A 21,158-nucleotide genomic window follows, 5' to 3' on the forward strand; every position below is an offset into this window, starting at 1 on the left:
TCTTTTATGATCATAAGACAATTCTGGCTGTAATGAAACTCAAGTATGGCAGATCCATCCGATCAGCGAGCTGCTCCTTGGTGGAGGAGCTAGATTTGGTGAGGGCAGTGTTACAGCCTACTACAGGAAAGCATCAAAGTCAGTGCGCTGTGCAATGTAACAGCGAGTGACTATCTTGGATGCTCTCAATGCCTAAGCATGTGAAGTTCTCATCCAGACACTTCTTAACTCTTGTCAGGAACCCATTTTCAACCATTCTCTAACTCGCAGAGAACTTCAGGTATGCACCATTCTCTAGGTGGTACAGGTTCCTTTCATATATCCTCTAAACCTTTCCCTCCTTACCCAAAACCTATGCCCGCTGATGTGGGGTAAAGTCTCTTGCAGTCTACCCTGTCAATACCCCTCAAACATTTATATACCTCAATTATGTCCCCTCTTAACCTCCTCCACTCAATGGAGAGAATGCTTCTCCATTGTCTTACACTAATGTGCAAGAACCCACTGTAGTCTTTCATACCAGGAACCTAAAGGTTTACCAGATACAAACTTCCCTTTACTGCTTTCCAGTAAAACAATTCTGCCCTCCACTGGCCTAAATCTGTCAATCTCAGAAGCCCTTTATAACTTTGCAAGTTGAGATACAACTTAAACCTGGGTCAAAGTTCAGCAGGGAATGTATCTGCAGTTCTGCTTGATCTGAGCCTAGTTAAGAGGCTGCACCTTGTTAACATTCTCTGGATGGAGATGCTTGGGCAAAAATTAGGAAATGTGTCTCAGTTTTAACCGCTCAGCCATGAAGTAGTATAGTAAATGTTAACAACAGAAGGCCATTCAGTCCATTGATCTTGTTCAGACATTCAAAATATCCATACCTGACTTTTGACCATCTCCAAGATCTCTTGACAGCCATGCCAAACAATATTTTACCTTGGTAAAGTAAACTCCACAGGCCTATCATCTAATTTGTTAAGATGCTCAGGATTCCTATTATCATTGTGCATAAAAACTGTTTAAAATTCGCAATAGATAGATAGATAGATACTTTATTCATCCCCATGGGGAAATTCAACTTTTTTTTCCAATGTCCCATACACTTGTTGTAGCAAAACTAATTACATACAATACTTAACTCAGTAAAAAATATGATATGCATCTAAATCACTATCTCAAAAAGCATTAATAATAGCTTTTAAAAAGTTCTTAAGTCCTGGCGGTAGAATTGTAAAGCCTAATGGCATTGGGGAGTATTGAACTCTTCATCCTGTCTGAGGAGCATTGCATCGATAGTAACCTGTCGCTGAAACTGCTTCTCTGTCTCTGGATGGTGCTATGTAGAGGACGTGCAGAGTTATCCATAATTGACCGTAGCCTACTCAGCGCCCTTCGCTCAGCTACCGATGTTAAACTCTCCAGTACTTTGCCCACAACAGAGCCCGCCTTCTTTACCAGCTTATTAAGACGTGAGGCGTCCCTCTTCTTAATGCTTCCTCCCCAACACGCCACCACAAAGAAGAGGGCGCTCTCCACAACTGACCTATAGAACATCTTCAGCATCTCACTACAGACATTGAATGACGCCAACCTTCTTAGGAAGTACAATAAACAGACTGCATGAGGATCTCAATGGATCAGGCAAAATCTGTGGAGTGAAAGAAATGATATATGTTTCAGGTCAAGTCCGTGCATTAGGTCTTGACCCAAAACATCAACCATTTCATTGCCTCCACAGATATTGACTGACTTTTTGAGTTCCTCCCACAGATTGTCTGTTGCTCTACTTTCTAGCATCTGCTGTTTTTGTGTCCTCATGTTTATAGATTGACAGCTTTAATTTTGTTTAATTTTATGATCATACTCTGTCAGAACTTTGGAGTAGGAATCGTTGCTTCTATTTCCAATTTTAATCCAACTGTTGTAACTGAACTAGAGGAAACAAGTCTCTATTACCAGTTAATTAATCACTTCTAGTACACACACTAGAATGTTACAGTTCAGTACACTGCCCCCTGAAAGAAGAAAATGGAAAATATGGTCATGATTTTACTTGAGTTTTAAGGGGTTTAAAGATATACAAAGTTTGGTGCCTAGCTATCACAGCTAATTGTAAATGTGACCTCATTTCAGAATCAAAGTCAGGTTTAATATCACTGGCATATGTCTGTTTTCTGGCTGTAGTACATTGCAATACATAATAATAAATACTATAGATTACAATAAATATATATAAAATGAAAAAAAAGTGGTGCATAAAGAGAGGATGAAGCTACTGAGGTAGTGTTCATGGGTTTATTATCCATTGAGAAATCAGATGGCAGAGGGGAAAAAACTGTTCCTAAAACATTGAATGTGTGTCTTCAGGCTCCTGTACCTTCTTCTTGATGGGATCAATGAGAAGAGGGCATGTCCTGTGTGATGGAGGTCCTCAATAATGGATGTCACCTTTTTGGAGCATCAGCCTTTGAAGGAAACAATCATTTTGCAGGGAAACAATTAAAACAATAAAAAAACTGCAGTGTAGTTTTCAGGTTAACTGTACTCTGATCCTTGGGCTGATTTCTTATGCAAAGATGTTACAAGCTAAAGTCAATGTGTAATTTCAACAACATTCTCCTGTTACTGAATTATATAATTAAGACTTTATATCATACTTTTTGCGAAACCGTTTCCGCAGGTCCATTACAATGCCCGCCCGGCTTGGGTCATTCATTTCCTCCTGGTGGTTGGTCTCCACCTGGTTGCCTTCGGTGGGTTCTGCCGTGCTGGAAAACATCAAAGGATAATATTCATGAGGTCTCAGGGATATTTAGAAAACCTGGATCACATCCTGACACAAATTCTCCAGTTTCTGTCGAAAGAAGCTGAACAGATTTACAAAGAAAGACAAGAACATGTCAGGCAAAAGACATTTGCACAAGTAATTGAACAAATTTACATTTATGCAACACCTTTTACATTACTAGTTAATCAGTTCAGCATGACATCATAGACCAAAGGCCCTCTTCCTGTGCAGTTTTGTTTTCAATATTTTCTATGTTCAGAGGTAGACAAAATTATGAGTGGTATAGGGTAAATGCAAGCAGGCTTTTCCCTCTAAGGTTGGGTGAGACTAGAACTAGAGGTCATAGGTTAAGGGTGAAAGCTGAAACATTTAAGGGGAACATGAGGTGAACTTTGCTCAGAGGGTGGTGATAATATGGAACAATCTGCCAGCGAAAATGGCAGATGCTGGTTTGATTTCAACATTGAAGTGAAATTTAGATAGGTACATGAATGGGAGGGGTATGGAGGTTTATAGTGCGGGATGCAGGTGATGGGACAAAGCAGTATAATAGTTCGCCATGGAATAGATGGGCTGAAGGTCTGGTTTCTGTGCTGTAGTGCTCTATGATTCAGACATTCGAAGGTGCATTGCAAATGATGAATGTACATAATTATAGCCATGCAGGGAAACATGCAGCCATACTTAGAACAGCAAGATTAAAAAAGCACCAAACACAATGAATGATTAGTTTATGCATTTTATTGTTGATGAAATACTCAATATTCCTAAGTGCACATAACATCACAGAAATTTTTAACTCTGTGCTCAAATGAATCCTACTAATGTCTTGTAGCCTGCTGGTGCAGTCATGGGTGAGTGCTTGCATTCACATATTTCTGTAATGGGAGTTCTGATAACCAACCAGCAACTATGCTTTGTGTACTAAATTATTGATTTTCTTTGATAAGCAGTCATATCAAGAATTGCTTGCATGACATGCATTCTTCCATTTAATTTTCCACTGTCTCACCATGAGCTAGCTAAAAGACCATACCTTTCAATTTCTAGATACATACGTTATAACAAGTAGCAGATAAGATCCGAAAGACAACATTGTGATGTTGAGTCCAGTGACACAGAAGGAACTGAGCCAACCACTGAACAGGTGAAACAAGTTTAACAGATTCAAAGCAACACACAAAATGCTGGATGAAGTCTGCAAGTCAGGCAGCATCTATGGAAATGAATAAACAGTTACCATTTCGGGACAGAAGAATAGTCTCAGCTCAAAACTGGGTTACTTACTGTCATCCTTCCAATCACTCACTCGCATGTCTACCCTCACCCCTCCAATCTCCGTCACAACACGTCTCACCCAATCAGCTAAATCTGCCAGGTTGCTGCCACTCAGTGAAATATCAGCCACTTGGCATCTACCAGTTCCCAATCCCCTACCCCCCCCCCCTTTCAGTTGCTGGTCTCCAGATCCCCTCCTTGTATTACACACAAAATGTTCAAGGAACTCTTATCACTGAATTCATCCCACTCACATTTCAAATTGTGGGTTCTAATACACCCACTTCCTCCAATGGCAGCACTAGTCGTATCAGCTTGTATCCCTGCCCACCCCGATCCTCTCACTGAGTCCAGCCTCCAACAGCAGTAGGACACAACACTCATTGGGTCCTGAAGATGGACAATATCTGCTGATTTGCCCCTAGGCCTTCAAACAGAACATTCCTGAAATGGGTTCCTAGCAATAGACCCCACAGCCTTGGGCCTGCTCGGTGAAATCTGCTTTGTATAACTCTGAAGCAAGTATCAATAATGTTGTGGCTTCTGCTTGAGTGGTCATATCATCTGTAAGCCACATACATGTGTAGCAAGTCAGACAGGTAAAGAACCCTGAATCAATCTAGACTCACCTGTTGTCCTGAAATAGTCATTTGCCTCTGATTTTTCTCTCTCTCTCTCTAATTGACATTATGTGTTGTTTGATTCAATTTCTTGACACTGTTTTACATCTGTCCCACCCAACTGCCTCAATTAGCTTCATAATTTTGAAAACTTCCAATAAATCTTCCCATCCAATATATCTCTTGTTTACTTACTTTCTTTGCTTTTTCCTCATTATGAAGGAAACCCGAGTGGATTGGTCACGTTTCTGCCCTTCAACACCTGAAAAAATAAATTAGTTATAGATGTTGAATTTGAAAGGTCCAATAAAACTGCCAGACGTCAGGTAGAATCAGATGCAATTGCAACATTAAAGAGACATTTAGGCACTCACAAATAGGCAAGGCATAGTATGATGCAGTCGAAATGCAGGCAAACGGGATTAGTGTAGATGGGTAAAAAAGTCAGCATGTACACGATGGGCCAAAGAGCCTGTTCCTTTGTTGTACATCTTTAAAACTCTAAAACTATCCAGCAACATATACTAAATAGCCACTTTATTAGGTGCACCTGTTGATGCAAATATCTAATTAGCCAGTCATATGGCAGCTCAATGCATAAAATCATGCAGACACAGTCAATAAGTTCCGTTGTTGGACACATCAAACATCAGAATGGGAATTTTGACTGTGGAATGATTGTTGTTGCCAGATGGGGTGATTTGAGTATCTCAGAAACTGCTGACTTCCTGGGATTTTCACTCACAACTTTCTCCAGAGTCTACAGAGAATGATGCAAAAACAAAAAAAAAATCCAGGCACTGGCAGGTCTGTGGGCGAAAATGCCTTGTTGATGGGAAAGGTCTTTTTCAATCTTTTTATTAAGTTTCAAATTAGTAAACATAACAATAATGATAATGATACAAAGAGATCGGGATTACATTAATAACAGTTGACATATACAAACACAGATTCCAACTAACAAATGTAGTTTAGCCTCCCAATCTCTTTGTAACTAACCATGAAAAATATATTTTATAAAGAGAGAAACAAAACCCTAAACTAAAAAAAACTAAACTAAAATAAAACAAAGATTAGGCTGCCATATTTCATCAGCTAAAATTATAAGGTCAGAGGAGAATCACCACACTGCATCAACCTGACAGGAAGGTAACAGAAACTCAAATAACTACACATTACAACAGTGGTGTGGAGAAGAGCATCTTTAAATGCACAATACATCAAACCTTGAAATGGATGGGCTACACAGCAGAAGACTACAAACATACACTCAGTGACCTCTTTATTAGATATAAGATGTAACCTATAAAGTGTGACTGAGTGTATATTAGTGATAATAAACCTGATGCTGGTTCAGACTTCCTCTAGCAGCACATTCCAGACACCCACCACTCTCTGTGTAAAAATATTGCCTTGTACATCTCCTTTGAAATGACTCAATTTCACCTTAAATGGATGCTCTCTGGTATTAGACATTTTGACCTGAAGAATACTGACTATCAACTCTATCTATGCCTCTCAGACTCTGGCACTTGAGAAAAACAATATGGGTTTGTCTAACCTTTCTATATAGGATATGCCCTCTAATCTAGACAGTATCCTGGTAAATAAATCTCTTCTGCACCCTCGCCAAATCTTCTCCGTCTTCCCTACAATGGGACACCAAGGATTGAATGCAGTACTCCAGATGTGGTCTAACCAGAGTTCCATAAAACTGCAATAAGCTTTCTGATAGGCCTAATTTACCATCTTATCATGGCCAATTTCAAGACGCTGTTCTCATGGACCCCAAGATCTCTCTGTACATCATACTTTGAAGGATCTTGCCATTAATAGTGTACTGTTTCCACATTTGATCTCCCAAAGTGCAACACTTCACCCTTGTCCATATTAAACTCCATATGCTATTTCTCTGCCAACATTTTTTTCTTTCTTTCTTCTATATTATGTATTGCATTGAACTGCTGCTGCTAAGTTAACAAATTTCACGACATATGCAGTTGATTACAAACCTGATTCTGATTCTGATTCTGACATCTGAAACAAATCTATATCCTGCTCTGTCCTTTGGCAGTCTTCTAGACCCTCCACTAGACCATGAATCTTGTCTATCATCTATGAATTACCCAACCTGACCATTCCTGTTAAATCCAAGTCATCTGTATAAATCACAGATATCAGAGGTCCCAGGAGAATCCCTGTGGAACAACGGTAATCGCAGACTTCAAGCCTCAACAATTATCGTTTTACTATGGACAAGCCAGTTCTGAGTCCAACAACCAGGTCACCATGGATCCGATGCATCTTAATCTTCTGGATGAGCCTCTCATGAGGGACCTTGTCAAACACCTGAGTAAAATTTACGTAGACAACATCAAAAGCTCATTGAGTAACTTGTTGGATAATTTCTGTTATTGTGTAGAGGCAATTTGATATCAATTGAGCACTACAAGAATGGTCAACTCATCACTATACCCCCAACTCTTCCCTCATACATAAATATTCTGAGTTAATAAAGTACTTTACCTCTGATAAATATTCTAGGCTTTGGAAGATTTTGACTACTGACTGGTCTATAATGACCTGGTCAAAAATTGATAATCATTGTTGACAGAATGGAAACGATTAGTTTAATTGTAATTATTAAATTTGTGGCTACTTGATAAGGATGGTCAGTGCACTTGGACTCTCTCATAAGTAAAAGCATCATTGCAAGTCGATAGAATTGGCTAAACAGGGGTGACCACAACCAGAGGCTATGGTGTGTGTGTGTGTGTGTGTGTGTGTGTGTGTGTGTGTGTGTGTGTGTGTGTGTGTGTGTGTGTGTGTGTGTGTGTGTGTGTGTGTGTGTGTGTGTGTGTGTGTGTGTGTGTGTGTCCTTAACTCCTGCTGGAGTCATCAGGGCGCCATCATGACAAGATGCACCGATCTTTTTGGTGATTGCTCATCGTACAGTGTGTCTTGGGCATCTGAAACCTGGCAAAGCCCACCCCTCTCCAGGTATTTTTTTTTACGAGGTCGAGTTGCTAGCTCGACAATCAACCCAGGCACAGATGGAGAGCGTGCAAGGGAGCTGGCCAGATTCGAACTCGGTACCTCTTGCCCTGAAGTCCAGCGCTGATGGCACTACGCCACCAGCTTTGAAAGCTAGTTATCAAATTATAATCTGCTCATCATCTACTGTATCATATCCCTTTGTAACTCAATCTGCTATTTCTCTGACACATCTGCAACAGATTTATATCTTATTCTATCCTTTGGCAGTCTTCCACACTGTCTACAATGCCACCAATCATTTTATCATCTGCAGGTATACCAAACCAAACATTCATATTTAATGCAAATCATTCAGAGATATCATAAATGGGGGTGGAGCTTAGGAGACAATGGCAACTCCTTTGCTTGCATCTTCAGAAACAGCTCTATTTTTATCTTCAATATCTGTATTATTCCCTTTCAGGGTTCTTTAAAGAGAGTAGGTGTTCGGCATGGACTAGAAGGGCCAAGATCCACGCTGTAATTGTTATATGGTTAACCCTGAAAATTACTTTCTTGTTTGGTTGCACGTGAACTTAGCTCATTAATCCCTTCAGCTTGGTTTTTGGCCTGATCCAACGGCATCCACTCCATCAATACTGAACTGCTGAAAACAAAACTAATTGAGTACCTTTCTCTAACAGGTAATATAACAAGGCTTGGGGGAATAAAAACTGTTTCCTGAGGACACAAAATTAAGGCAAGTATGAAATGACACTGCTTGAATCATAGCAGTTTTGGTAATTAAAGATTAACGATCAGAGTAACACACACAAAATGCTGGAGGAACTCAGCATGTCAGGCAACATATATGGGGAGGAATAAAAAGTTGTTGTTTTGGGTTGAGACCCTTCATCAGGACTGGAAAGGAAAAGGAATGAAACCAGAATAAGAAGGTGGGGGGAGGAGGAGGACAAGCTTCATTCCCAACTACATCGGTCAGTTGCCCTTCCTGAATGATTGGCGTGCTGTGGGAAAGGTTCTCTTACAGCTCACCAGAATTGCCTAGAAATGATAATAGATCAGCAGTATGTTTTCAAGGTAGGACAGTTTATGGTTAAGAACAATATGCTAAAAAAGAACAAAAACTGAATATTATAAATTAAACAATTTAAATTAAAGAGTGTGGAATGTCAATTCCTTTCTTACATTTATTCTTGATAAATGATCATGAGAATTATGAAACAGCTTTACAGACCTTTCACAGGGAGCTGAGCCAACTCCAATTCGCTGTAGTGATCTCGAAACAAATAATGGAAGTCCTCCCACATTAACTCCTCCTTATCTTCAAATCCAGCATCTTTGAACATTGACTCTATCACCTCTTGTATTTGATCCTTTGTCAAGCAGTTGTTAGAGATCTCAATGAAGGACCTAAAATAAAGATTAAAGTAAATTGAAGTCCTGATGAAGCACCTCGGCCCAAAATGTCGACTCTATTTCTTTCCATAGATGATGCCTGATCTGCTGAGTTCCTTTGCATTTTGTGTATCTAACTCTGGATTTCCAAAATCTGCAGTATCTCTTGTGTTAAATTAAATTAAATAGACAGGCAAAGCCAAAATCTAGATCCCAAACTATGCCCTCTGTTTAGCTTTCTTGTATAGTAAATATGTTATTTTCCATTTTGTTCTGTGAGGGCAGAAGGTCTGGGAGGGGTGGCAGTTTGATGTACTTTTTGTGAGCTGTTAGTTTTTTTAAGCGGGGAGGGGTTGCTTGGAAGTTGATGTTTTTGTTCCATTTTGTGCGAGGAAATGGAGTTTGGGGGTTGACGATCGGGATACTGTTCTTTTTTTTTGTGCAGGGGAGGTGGGTTTGATGTTTCTCGCCGAACAACTTTCATTTTCTTTCTTTGTTTCGTGACTATCTGGAAAAGACAAATCTCAAGAGTTGTATAAGAATACATTGATAATAAATTAACCTTTGAATCCTTTGAACATGACATTCTACTGGAAATAATGAAAAATAATTCATTTTCTTTGTTTTCTAATAACATATTTCACTCAAGCATTTATGCAGAGCCCAATTATCCAATGGCATCCCATGGTCTTTGGTTTTCATTTGCTGTTTAATTCACATCTGCTGAATAAAACTGCCCAACTCATCACTGGCATCAGTCCCTACTTTATGAGGTGTCTGAAGAGAGCTAGACCATGCACATCAATAGTCATGACCTGCTACAGATATGCAGTTGAGAGCATCCTAACATGCTACATTACTGTGTGTTATGGAATCTCCCCTGCAGCGCACAGCAGGTCTCTACAATGGGTAGTTAAAACTGACCAACACATTACTGGCACCAGACTACCAGTCATCAAAGGCATATATAAGAAAATATGCTGAGACAAGGCCAGCAATATCATGAAAGATTCTATCCACCCTGCTCATGGACTGTTTGTCCCATTCCCATCAGGGGAGAGGCTACGCAGCATCCATACCAGGACCACTAGACTCAAAAACAGTTACTTCCCCTGTCTGTCAGGCTAATCAACACCTCCACCCACTCACCCTCCCCACCTCTACTACTTTATCATTTCCTGACAGTCACCTTAGGTACAAATACTCCTGTACCTAGTGTCACTTTATGTAATACAATTAGTCTATTTATAAAAGCTAATTTATGTATAGATACTTATTGTGTTTTTAAAACTGTGTTCATTATGCTTATTGTGCTTTTTATGGTACATTGAATCTGGAGTAACAATCATTTCCTTCACCTTTACACTTGTGCAATGACAAAATACATTAAACAATCTTGAATCTCAAATCTCTCAACAGTAAGTATGAATGAACACCAATTTTCATCTGAATGCTTTAACATTCAATACCACTTTGCTGGAAGATGGCAACAAAATATTTTAATCTCGTTTAACAAGAGTAACAATCTAGGAAGCTTCAAAAGAACTTTAATCTTATCCTGCATAGATATCAAAATTGTTGCTGGATTGTAAATAAAAGTACAGAATTGTCTTTCAACTGTGACTTGTTAAATTGTTGAATTTAAAGAAGGTAACTTCTGGTTTGTATTAAAAATTGCAATGGTTCAGATGTAACCCAAGTCTTTCATCAGTACATAACATCAGAAACAAAAGCAAGATTGGGATCCCTCTGTTATTCCATAAAATCCTGCCTGATCTTTCACTACAGTATCACTTTCCTACTCTATGTCTCTTTATTTTTTAATATATAAAAATCTATTAACTTCTATTTTAAATATACTCAGCAACTGGGTCTTCACACCCCTTTGTTAGAATTTCAAATATTCACTACATTCTGAATGAAGAATGTTCTTTTTATTTTCATCCCAGATCATTTGTTTTAGACCAATAATGGTTATACCATCCCAGCTCCAGGAAAATAGCTGACACTACCCTGTCAAGAATTTTGTATGCTTAAATTAGAAGATCTCACTCCTCTAAACTAAAGGGAGTGTGGACCTAGTCTTCTTAATTTCCCATGTCCTACCTCTGTGCTTCATCCCAGGATAAATCCTGATGCACTGATCTTCCTTCTTAAGCAGATCTTAAGCAGAGTTATTGAAAGAATGGGATAGAGGGGAAGGTGCTAAGGGAGAAGCAGATACAAACAAGAGGACCTAATTAAGGTTGGTTCAAGCACCCAGCCCTACACATGGACTCACTTAGAAGCTATAATGAAGGCTGCATCTGCCCTAAGAACAAAGGAAAGGGCTGTTTCTGTACCTATGGCCTATCATTTCTTGCACCCAAGACTGCATGTCCAAGATTCTCCTTGGACCATGCAGATATTCAGAAGTGATGGGTTTCTCCATTTTCTATTCACAGTTTATTTTTAATTGAAATTAAATCATGTAGTAGACTAATGTATTGCCTTAAACTGGATCATTTTAAAATATTTAACTTTAGAAAGCATAACCAAGGTAAAAACAAATGTTCAAATTGACAGCAATCAAGATATGACATATTATGAAACTTTCTATCTGAAAAACAATAGCCTATCTTTTGTACGCGAGCCTTGCTGGTTATGTAAGAGGCATTATTTCAATATTAGAATAATGCCTTTTACATAACCATGTTGGACAGGAGAGGCACACTACTGGATGTGAATGGGGCTTGTCCAATAAAGTACAGGAATCCTTTCATGGTAGCTGCCATCACAAAATAATTTCCAACCCCACTAATAAAAATTTTTGTGTTTAAAACTTTATCTTAGTCAATATCCCAAATTCAGATAGCAAGAAACTCACAGTTCTATATTTCTAAGGAAGAAAAAGTGTGTTCTCTGGGTACCACCTGTAGGAAGCACCATGTCAATTTTAGAAACAATATCCTCTTTTACCTTAAGGAACCTTAGCAGTTTTCACTCAGCCATTTACCATGTCAGACCTAACATACAGATGTGCAAGTATATAATGTAAGCTACCTAAGTAGTTGTGAGAACTCTTCTTTTGACATGGAACCATTTCCATCAACATCGTACATTGCAAACATGAGCTTAGATTTTGCTTCCGAAGAACCTGCACAAGGAAATTAAGACAGTTTTCAGCTGGAATTAATAATCAATCAGTCTCTACAATGGGAAGACAACCTACAATGGTGGTCTTTCACCTGAGGAAGATTCAGAACCCTGGGTGTTAACATATTGGATGTCCTGACCTGGGCCCAGCACATAGATAGAACCACAATGATGGTGTGCCAGCTTCTTTACTTTCTTAGAAGATTAAGGAAGTTTGGTATGTCACAAAACACTTCTGTAGATATACTGCTGTATATAGATATACTTCTATAGTATTCTGACTGCTTGCTTCATGGTCTGGTACAGTAATTTGAATGTGGAGGAACGTAAGAAACTGCAGCAAGTAGTGGACTCTGCTCAATACATCATGGGCATGTAACTCCCCACCATCGGTAGTATCTGCATGAGGCACTGCCTCAAGAAAGCAACATAGACCATCAAAGATTCCCACCATCCAAGCCATTGCATCTTATCCCAATCACCATTAGGCAGGAGGTACAGAAGCCTGAAATCCCACACCATCAGGTTCAAGAACAGCTACTTCCCTTCAACCATTTAGTTCATGAATCCACCAGCCAAACCTGAATCATTAATGCAGGATAGCAATTCTGTGACTACTTTGAACACCTAGCACTAAAATAGATATATTTGTTCTAATTTTGTTCTTTCTTGTGTAGAATTTATGTTTGATCTATGTTTTTCTTGCAAATGTTGTTTACATGCTGCTGTGCTTGTGATGCTAGTGCAAGTAAGTTTTAATTGCATCTGAGCATATATGTAATTATGCATATGACAATAAATTCTGGCTTTAACTTTGAAATTGTTTGTCTATTGGAATCAGAGGGAGGGAGAACTTCATATTTGTTCACCAGTGCTAAATATGTAGGAGATTGTCTGCAGTCATTTGGCAGTTGTATAACAATTGTGCTCACCTGCAAATCTAATCAGTTCCAGGTAAGTGGTGCTGCATGCTTGCCTTCAGTGACTGATGTGGAAGGACACATAGATCTCCCAGTTTAATACCACTACATGATTAGCAGCCTCTTGGAATGAAAGGCCACCTGTACTGTAAAATATATCCCTCCGTAAAGGCCAAATTAAGCCACAGGCTGCCCTTTTTAAGGGGTTGCAACTGTCTAAACTGATGTTCCAACTGATACTCTATTCTATTCCTAACCCTGGTGGTAAGAAAAGCATTTATTTCAAGAGGACTAGAAGATAAAAGCACATATGTAATGCTGATACCTCATAAGCCATTGTTCAAAACATATCTCGAGTATTGTGAGCAGTTTTGGGCCTCATCTCTAGGAAAGGATGTGCAGTCATTGAAGAGGTTTATGAGAATGATTCCGGGAATGCAAGGGTTAATGTATGAAGATGTTTCATGGCTCTGGGCCTATAATTTCTGGAGGTTAGAAGAATGAAGGTGGGTGCCATTGAAAATGAGCAAATATTATAGGGAATGGATCAAGTGAGTGGACATGGAGAAGATAATTCCAATAGTGGGACTGTCTATGACCAGAAGGCATAGTTTCAGAATCAGAGGATGTCCCTTTGGAACAGAGATGAGGAAGAATTTCTTTAGCCAAAAAATGATGGAACTGTGGAATTAATTCATTGCCACAAATGGCTATGGAATATATTAAAGCAGAGGATGATAGGTTCTTGACTAGTAAAGGCATCAAAAATTATGGGGAGAAGGCAAGAGAATAAAGTTGAGAGGGAAAATAAGTCAGCAATGCTTGAATGGTGGAGCAGACTTGATGGGCTGAATTCTGCTCTTCTGTCTTATAGTCCAATAGTTATAGCTAAAGCAACAAAGAGATTGTTTGGTTTTGATTGTTGGATACAAACACCCATACATAGAATGAACAATTGGGAGAGTGGATTGATAAATGGAAAGGATTTGAATATAGAACAGCACAGTACAGTATGGGACCTTTGGCCCATGATGATATGACAACCTTTTAACTTACTTCATGGTACGATAGCATAGCTGTTAGTGCATTATTTTACAGTGCCATTGACCGAGATTCAATTCCTGCTGCTTTCTGTAAAGAGTTTGCACGGTCTCCCCATGACCACATGGGTTTCCTCCTTATGCTGTGGTTTCCTCCCACATTCCAAAGATGTGTGGGTTCGTAGCTTAATTTGTTTCATGGGTGAAAATGGGCAGTGTGGGCTCATTGACCTGTTACTGTGCTGTGTCTCAAAATTAAATTTTAAAATAGCACAATCAGTCTAACCCTTCCCTCGCACATAGCCCACAACCCTCCTTTTTTCTTTTATTATGTTCCTATCCAAGTATCTCTTAAATGTCTCCATTGTGTTAGCCTTTACCGCCACCGCTGCCAGTGTGTTCCAGGCACCCACCACTCTGTGTAAAAAACCTACTTCTGATATTTCCTTAAACTTTCCTCCAATCACCTTAAAATGTTGGCCTCTGGTACTGTCTACTGCCACCCTGGGAAAAAGGTGCTGCCTTTCCACTCTCTATATGGCTCTTGCAATCTTATACAACTCAATTAAATTTGTCATTCCTTCTCCTTCACTCCAAAGAGATGTCCTAGCTCACTCAGCCTTTCCTCAAAAGACATGTTCCCTAATCCAGGCAGCATCATACTAAATCTTCTCTACACCTTCTCTAAAGCTTCCACATCCTCTGTATCATAGGGTGACTAGAACTAAACACAATACTCCATGTGTGATCTAACCACATTTTGCAGGCTGCTGCAAGGTAGCAGGCATCTTCTTTCAGGTGGGAACAGGTCATTTCTACGTCTTTCTTCTCCCCAGTTGAGAGCTACAGCAATTGAGAACTCGGTCAAGCCAAGGAGAGCCGAGAGCACCAAGTCAGTGAGGCTGGTTGGTGGCTGCTCTTCCCTTGACTGCTCTATCTCCCATCACACACAGCTGTTGATTTCCAACAGTAAGTTTATGAGCAGTACCCAGGAACAGAACTCTGTCATAACCTGGGGACTGGCTGTACTGCCATATTGTGATCTGTGGCAGCTTTCAAATTGGCTGCCACATTTTTCACATTACAGCAGTACAAACACTTCCAACAGTATACCATGTACAGCAATGTTCTTTGGGACATCCTAATAGCAAGCCTTCTTCAAGATATTGTAAAATAAAAATAAATTAAAATAAACTATATCCTATAAAAATTACGGCAGTAATAATGGGAGCTCAAGTAATGCAAGAGGGAATACACCGAACACATGTGTAAGTGTGGATTTCACATATCAAAAGACAGTGTTGTTTTCCTGTCTCCATTACTGCTGAGACAAGTGTTGTTAACCATTGGCCAGACTCCCAGCTGGGTTCACATCTGTTCTCACACTTTGCCTTCAAGGCTTTTAAAAAATTAAAATTATTTTAAAAATCCACCTATTTAGCCCCAGCCTAATTACAGATAATCCAATGACCAATTAACCTACTAACCAGTACGTCTTTGGACTGTGGGAGGAAACCAGAACACCCCGAAGAAATCCATGTGCACATGGGAAAGAAGGTACAAACTTGCTTACAGAGGGTGTCAGAATTTAACTCCGAATTCTGATGCCCTGAACTGTAATACTATCATGCTAGCCACTACACTACCATGGGTTACCTTTCATCAGAATAACAAAGATATCCAGGAACTCCCGGAAAGAGAGGTAGCCATTTCCATCTTTGTCTGCCAGGCTAAACATCTGCTCTACAAACATGCTGTCCTCCTTTACTCCCAGTGCCTCTGCAAATTCTGTCTTCGTCAGTTCACAGGTCAGAGACTCTTTTGCTTTCTTAGAGATTTCATAATCAAAGTTTCCGGCATCAGACCCATCAATCTCCAGAACCTGATTGGAGCAAAGAAAGCAGAAGTAGATCATATTATACAATGAAAATGCAGGGATGTCATTGCCTGATAAAATGACACCTACCTCCCTAAGGGTGAACAACAACTGGCATCTCCTCATATATTCTGGATTATGACCCTTCACGTCTGCAAGTCACTGATCTTATTCCTCAGATCTCCTCTCCACAGCTTCCAACTTTATCATACCCCACCGTACAAAGACGGTTTCTGTCCTCCTTCCTAAGATCAATGAGTGAGACTACCCTGGCAGATGCACTGCTTCAGCCTGTTCTTGTCTCACATATCAATTCTCCAAAGATCATTCCATCTTCTATATCCATCACCACTCTGTCACAACTTTTGTGCAGATTGCAGATGTGATATATGTCCTTTTATCTTTTTCTTGGTTCAACCAAGCCAACAACTCTCCACTTAGCGCTCAGATGCCCACCTTATGACCTCTCCCAAATCTGAGTGCTACCCTCTTCTCCGGCCCTTGAAATGCTGATCCCACCTATGAACTAGTCCCCACCCCAGACCTACCTTCACTACAGCCATCCCCCGCAGACCATTATTCTTCAATAATAAGCTGAAGAAAGAACAACATGTGTATGATGCTGTTGCAATCATAGGATGTGAAACAGGAAGACGCGGGCAGTGTGGGCCCACACACAGATTATGAACTGGCTCTTTTCACTGCTATTTAATGTCTTCATGGTATGGAAGGAATTCTAGGTCAAAATCTTGGAGAGATTCAGTCACTTCAACTCTGACTTACTTCACAATCTGCAGACTTACTTTCAAGGACTCGACAAATCATGTTTCTCCATCTCCCTCTCCCTCTCTTTCCCCCTCTCTCTGCCCCCTTCTCCCTCCCCCCTCTCATTTTCTTTTGCATATTGGCTGTTTGTTAACCTATACTTATGTATCGTTTTTTCATAAATTCTATTGAATTACTTATTTACTGTAAATACATGGAAGAAAATGAATCTCAAGATAGTAGATGGCAATACATTCATACTTTAGTGGTAATGGTGTAGATAGTGTAGATGATGTTGATGATGGAGTAGATGGTGATCGGGCAGAAGATACAAAATCCTTAATGCACATACCACTAGGCTCAAGGACAGCTTCTATTCCCTTGATATAAGATTATTGATTAGTTCCTTTAGTAATGTAAGTTAAATACTTGAGTTACAATCTGTCTCTATAAGGCTCGCACCTTATCGCCTGTGTGCATTTTCTCTTCAACTGTAACACTATAGTCTGCATTTTGCTATTATTTTCCCTTGTACTACCTCAGTGCACTGATGTGACGAGATGATCTGCATGGATAGCATGCAAAACAATGTTTTACGGAGAACATAGAACAGTGTATCACAGGAACAGGCCCTTCAGCCCACAACGTTGTATAGAACCAATCTAAAAAGTACTGTAACCTTGGTACATGTGACAATAATAAGCTAATTTACCAATTGTTGCATTACCTGGGCAAAAACACGACAGAAGAACGTATCTAAGATCTTTATCCGTTGTTCCTTTGTCACAGCTTCCTTCAACAGAGTTCGTTCTTTCACTTCATGCACCAGCAGAGGTATGCCATGACTAACCAGGTAATTTTTAAAATCTTCCACAAATATGTTACGTTCATCTTCATCATTAAACATCAGAACCTGAGGGCAAAAGTTAGAGTTTATATTAAATTATGGCATGGTAATTTTAAATGTTGATGCAAGTGTATAATTTTATTAATGACAAGATAAAGTTTATATCTATTGCACTTAATATTTAAACAAATGTATATATAATGTATGTTAACAAAATTATTGTTACCTTATTATGTAAATAATAAGTCAAAATAATTGAATTTTGGAGGAGGGTGGGGCTTGTGGCAGAAGGAATAGGCAGAAGAAATCGAGGCTGTGTCTTTAGTTGGGTGGGGTTAGATAGAGGACTGGAACAACAGTCAAGGATTGAAAAAGGAAGCAGAAGATCGACCAGTGATTTGTAGCAGCGTGTACAAGCCAGGGATTTGAGGGAGAGATGGGATTTGAGGAAGAGATGGAGATTGAGGTCCAGGGGAATGATCAGATCATGGCATCTGAGGAATGATCAGGAGATTACAGCATCAGAGCTTAGGCTTGAGGACATTACAAGACTAGACAGGCAGAGGATTGGGGTCTTAGAATCAAATCAGGGGCAACAGTGCATGAGGTTCAAAGGGGTTTGTTATAAATACATAAGGGTCTGAAATGATGAGGTTCCACTTGGAATGTGTTGCGAAGACTAAGATGTCTCAGGAGTGCCTAATGGTGATAATTTTTTGGGACAATGTTGTCCTTGTTCCCCTAAAATTCCCCACGAGGAACACTGCATAGGCGTGAAACAGGATGATGTCATAACAAGGACATCATCCTATGTATGACAGGATTTTCTTTGCTACATGGTCTGCAGAGCTGAGAAGATTTAGCAGTATGATGTGCAGAACTGATAATTATAACAACCCTACAACTTTCCCGAGTGAAATCAGTTCAAAGTACAGAGCAGCTACTCTTCCTGGGACCTTTTAAAGTTGCACACTGATTACTGACCATTTGCAGAATTTAATTTGAAAGACACAATCAGGGAAAAGTTCCTAAAAAATAAATAATGCATTGTATAGTTAAAAAAGAAAGAAAAACTAACAACAGTTTTTGGTCATAAATATGACAAATAACAGATTATATGGGAAAACATTGCAGGGGCTTTTGTCTTATTATGTGCCTAGACATGAAACAAGATAGACACAGACGATTCTCCAGATACTGGAAATCTTGAGCAACACACACAAAATACTGGAGGAACTGGGAAGTCATCATGGAAGTTGCAGTAACACAAGGGTTATAGTAAAATTCAGGCAAGGATAGTTTACAGATCATGCACAGTCACCCCAGGCAATAAAAGGTCTTTGAAGGGCATAGCTTTCCTTTGCACAGAGGGTAACCAAAGCCATTTGGAAAATTAGTACAGAATAAGGATGCAGATGAAGGATTCTAGGGTGACACTTACTATTGGTCAGTTACTTTGCTCATTCTAAAGTATTATTGGCATTTAACATGGAGTTTCTATTGATTATAAATCCCAGTATTATCATAGTGCAATTGGAGCTTGCATATGCAAATAAGGAATTTGAACATACACAAAATTACCAATTAATCATTATCTGTATACTTAATTTCTATAAAGAAATGGCATTTTTGTTAAAATTTCAGAACAGTGTGGTGGCAGCACCCATGCTGTTCTCCTTGTAGACAAGTAAATAAAGTGTGATTGAAGAAACAAGGGTGAGTTTTCAGAATCCAGTTAATCAGTGATGACATCATGCAGCTTCTATGGAAGGGAATAAACTATCGACATTTTGAGCTGAGTCCTGATGAAAGGTCTTGGCCCGAAATGTTGACTGCTTATTCCCCTCCATAGGTACTGCCTGACTTTCTGAGTTCCTGTAGAATATTGTATGTGTTACAACAAGGATAGAGCTGCTCACCAAACAATCTTCACTAAGAACAATTAAAACTCAACTAATAATTGCACAGCTCTTAAATGTACACTTCCATTCCTATGTACAACATTACCCAATCAGTCCACTCAGTAAAATCAGGACATATCGAATCCACCTAACTCCTGTTCTATAAGGCTACTCTCAGTCATAGGTGCCGTGATGGAAGCTGCTCATGACATTGTTGGCAAATGACATTTAATAAGAGCCTGGTCACCAGTGGAAGCACAAAAGTATTGTAGATAGATGTATCTGGAGCAAAGAAAACATCTGCTGGAATTCTCAGTGGAAAAGAATTGTCAACATTTCAAGACTAAGGCAAGGTTTCAACATGAAATAGCGACAGTTCCTTCCTCGCAGATGCTGTTCGACCCATTGAGTTTGTCCAGCAGATTGCTTGTTGCACCTAGCCACTTAGTTCCAGACTGCTGTACAGATTAAATAGCATCTTCCATGCCTTTTCCAAAATGTTTTGATATGCTTTACAGACAATGGTGTACTGTTAAAGTGAGGTAAGGAGTATGCAGAATGACAAGCACTGCATTGAAGTGAAAATAACTGTGCTTGTTAATAAGCAAGTGATTGATGAAATCTGTATCATCAAAGACATTCACTAAAGTAAAATTGGAATCTGGGGTCAACCTTGCTGATTCGAAATCACAGCTTGCATAAAGGTGTACTTATTGATGGTCAATTAATGTAGCTCCAGGCTTCGCTGGAGGAGTTCCTCAAGGATTAAGGATCAATTTTATTCGCCATATACATTTATGTGTATTAGGAATTTGTTCTGGTGTATTGGCACAACATGCAATGAAAATAAGAACATATGCTGTAACAATTATAAAGAATAAATTATATAAAATTAAATGCAGAGATTAAAGTACAGATATGAAATAAAATGTGCACAAATAAATAAATTCTAGCATGCATTTACAATGCAACCAGCATTATAAAAAGTGGTTTAAAGTAAAAGTGTTCCTCAAGACAGCATTCTAAAGCCCAGCTAGTTTAGCTGCTTCACCAATGATTTTCCTTGCATCATGAGGTCAGAAATGGTCATGTTTTTGATCCTTCCACTGGATTTAGTGGCATTTGCAGTGTATTAGATGGATGTGGACCATGTCTGGATTGAAAGAAGGAAAAATGCACTTCATAGTTTCACAGGGCAATGATCCTCTCTGGCAAGACTAACCACTCGCCTGTGACATTTCAAGCACTGACATCTGGGCTCACCAATGTATAGAAACTCAAATGAACCAGTCACATAAGGGAGGGTCAAAGGCAGAACATTCTGTAATGAGGTAGGGATGGGTACATGGCTGATAACCTTAAATCCTAGGCCTTGATACCTTAGGAGTCTGCCTTGGTCAAGTAACAAATACATACTTGAACTTAGGAAGCTCATAAACTTCCTAAGTGGGCAACACTGCAGAGTAGCAGTTAGCATAACACTATTAGAGCACCAGATGTAAGACTGGGATTCAATTCCTTGCAGCTGTTGTGTGTAAGGAGTTGGTACCTTTTCCCTGTGCTCACATGTGTTTCCTCCAGGTGCTCTGGTCTCCTCCC

At 39.4% G+C, this 21,158-nt stretch overlaps 2 protein-coding genes across 2 annotated transcripts in view; both read right to left on the reverse strand.

Annotated features, from left to right (window-relative positions):
* Window positions 1–21,158, reverse strand: part of LOC140714176 (secretory carrier-associated membrane protein 5) — a 366,120-nt gene that overhangs the window by 148,118 nt on the left and 196,844 nt on the right. The window lies entirely within an intron of this gene.
* The window catches only part of LOC140714472 (dual oxidase 2-like), a 109,024-nt gene that overhangs the window by 41,231 nt on the left and 46,635 nt on the right, over window positions 1–21,158 (reverse strand). The window contains exons 16-21 of the mRNA XM_073025767.1: window positions 17,539–17,724; window positions 15,827–16,052; window positions 12,118–12,211; window positions 8,915–9,090; window positions 4,876–4,942; window positions 2,652–2,762 (exon numbers count right to left, since the gene is read on the reverse strand). Of these exons, the coding sequence (XP_072881868.1) occupies window positions 2,652–2,762; window positions 4,876–4,942; window positions 8,915–9,090; window positions 12,118–12,211; window positions 15,827–16,052; window positions 17,539–17,724 (860 nt within the window). The remainder of the gene's footprint in view (window positions 1–2,651; window positions 2,763–4,875; window positions 4,943–8,914; window positions 9,091–12,117; window positions 12,212–15,826; window positions 16,053–17,538; window positions 17,725–21,158) is intronic.

This window comes from Hemitrygon akajei, chromosome 21, assembly GCF_048418815.1.
Source record: "Hemitrygon akajei chromosome 21, sHemAka1.3, whole genome shotgun sequence".
In the NCBI taxonomy this organism is placed as follows: Eukaryota; Metazoa; Chordata; class Chondrichthyes; order Myliobatiformes; family Dasyatidae; genus Hemitrygon; species Hemitrygon akajei.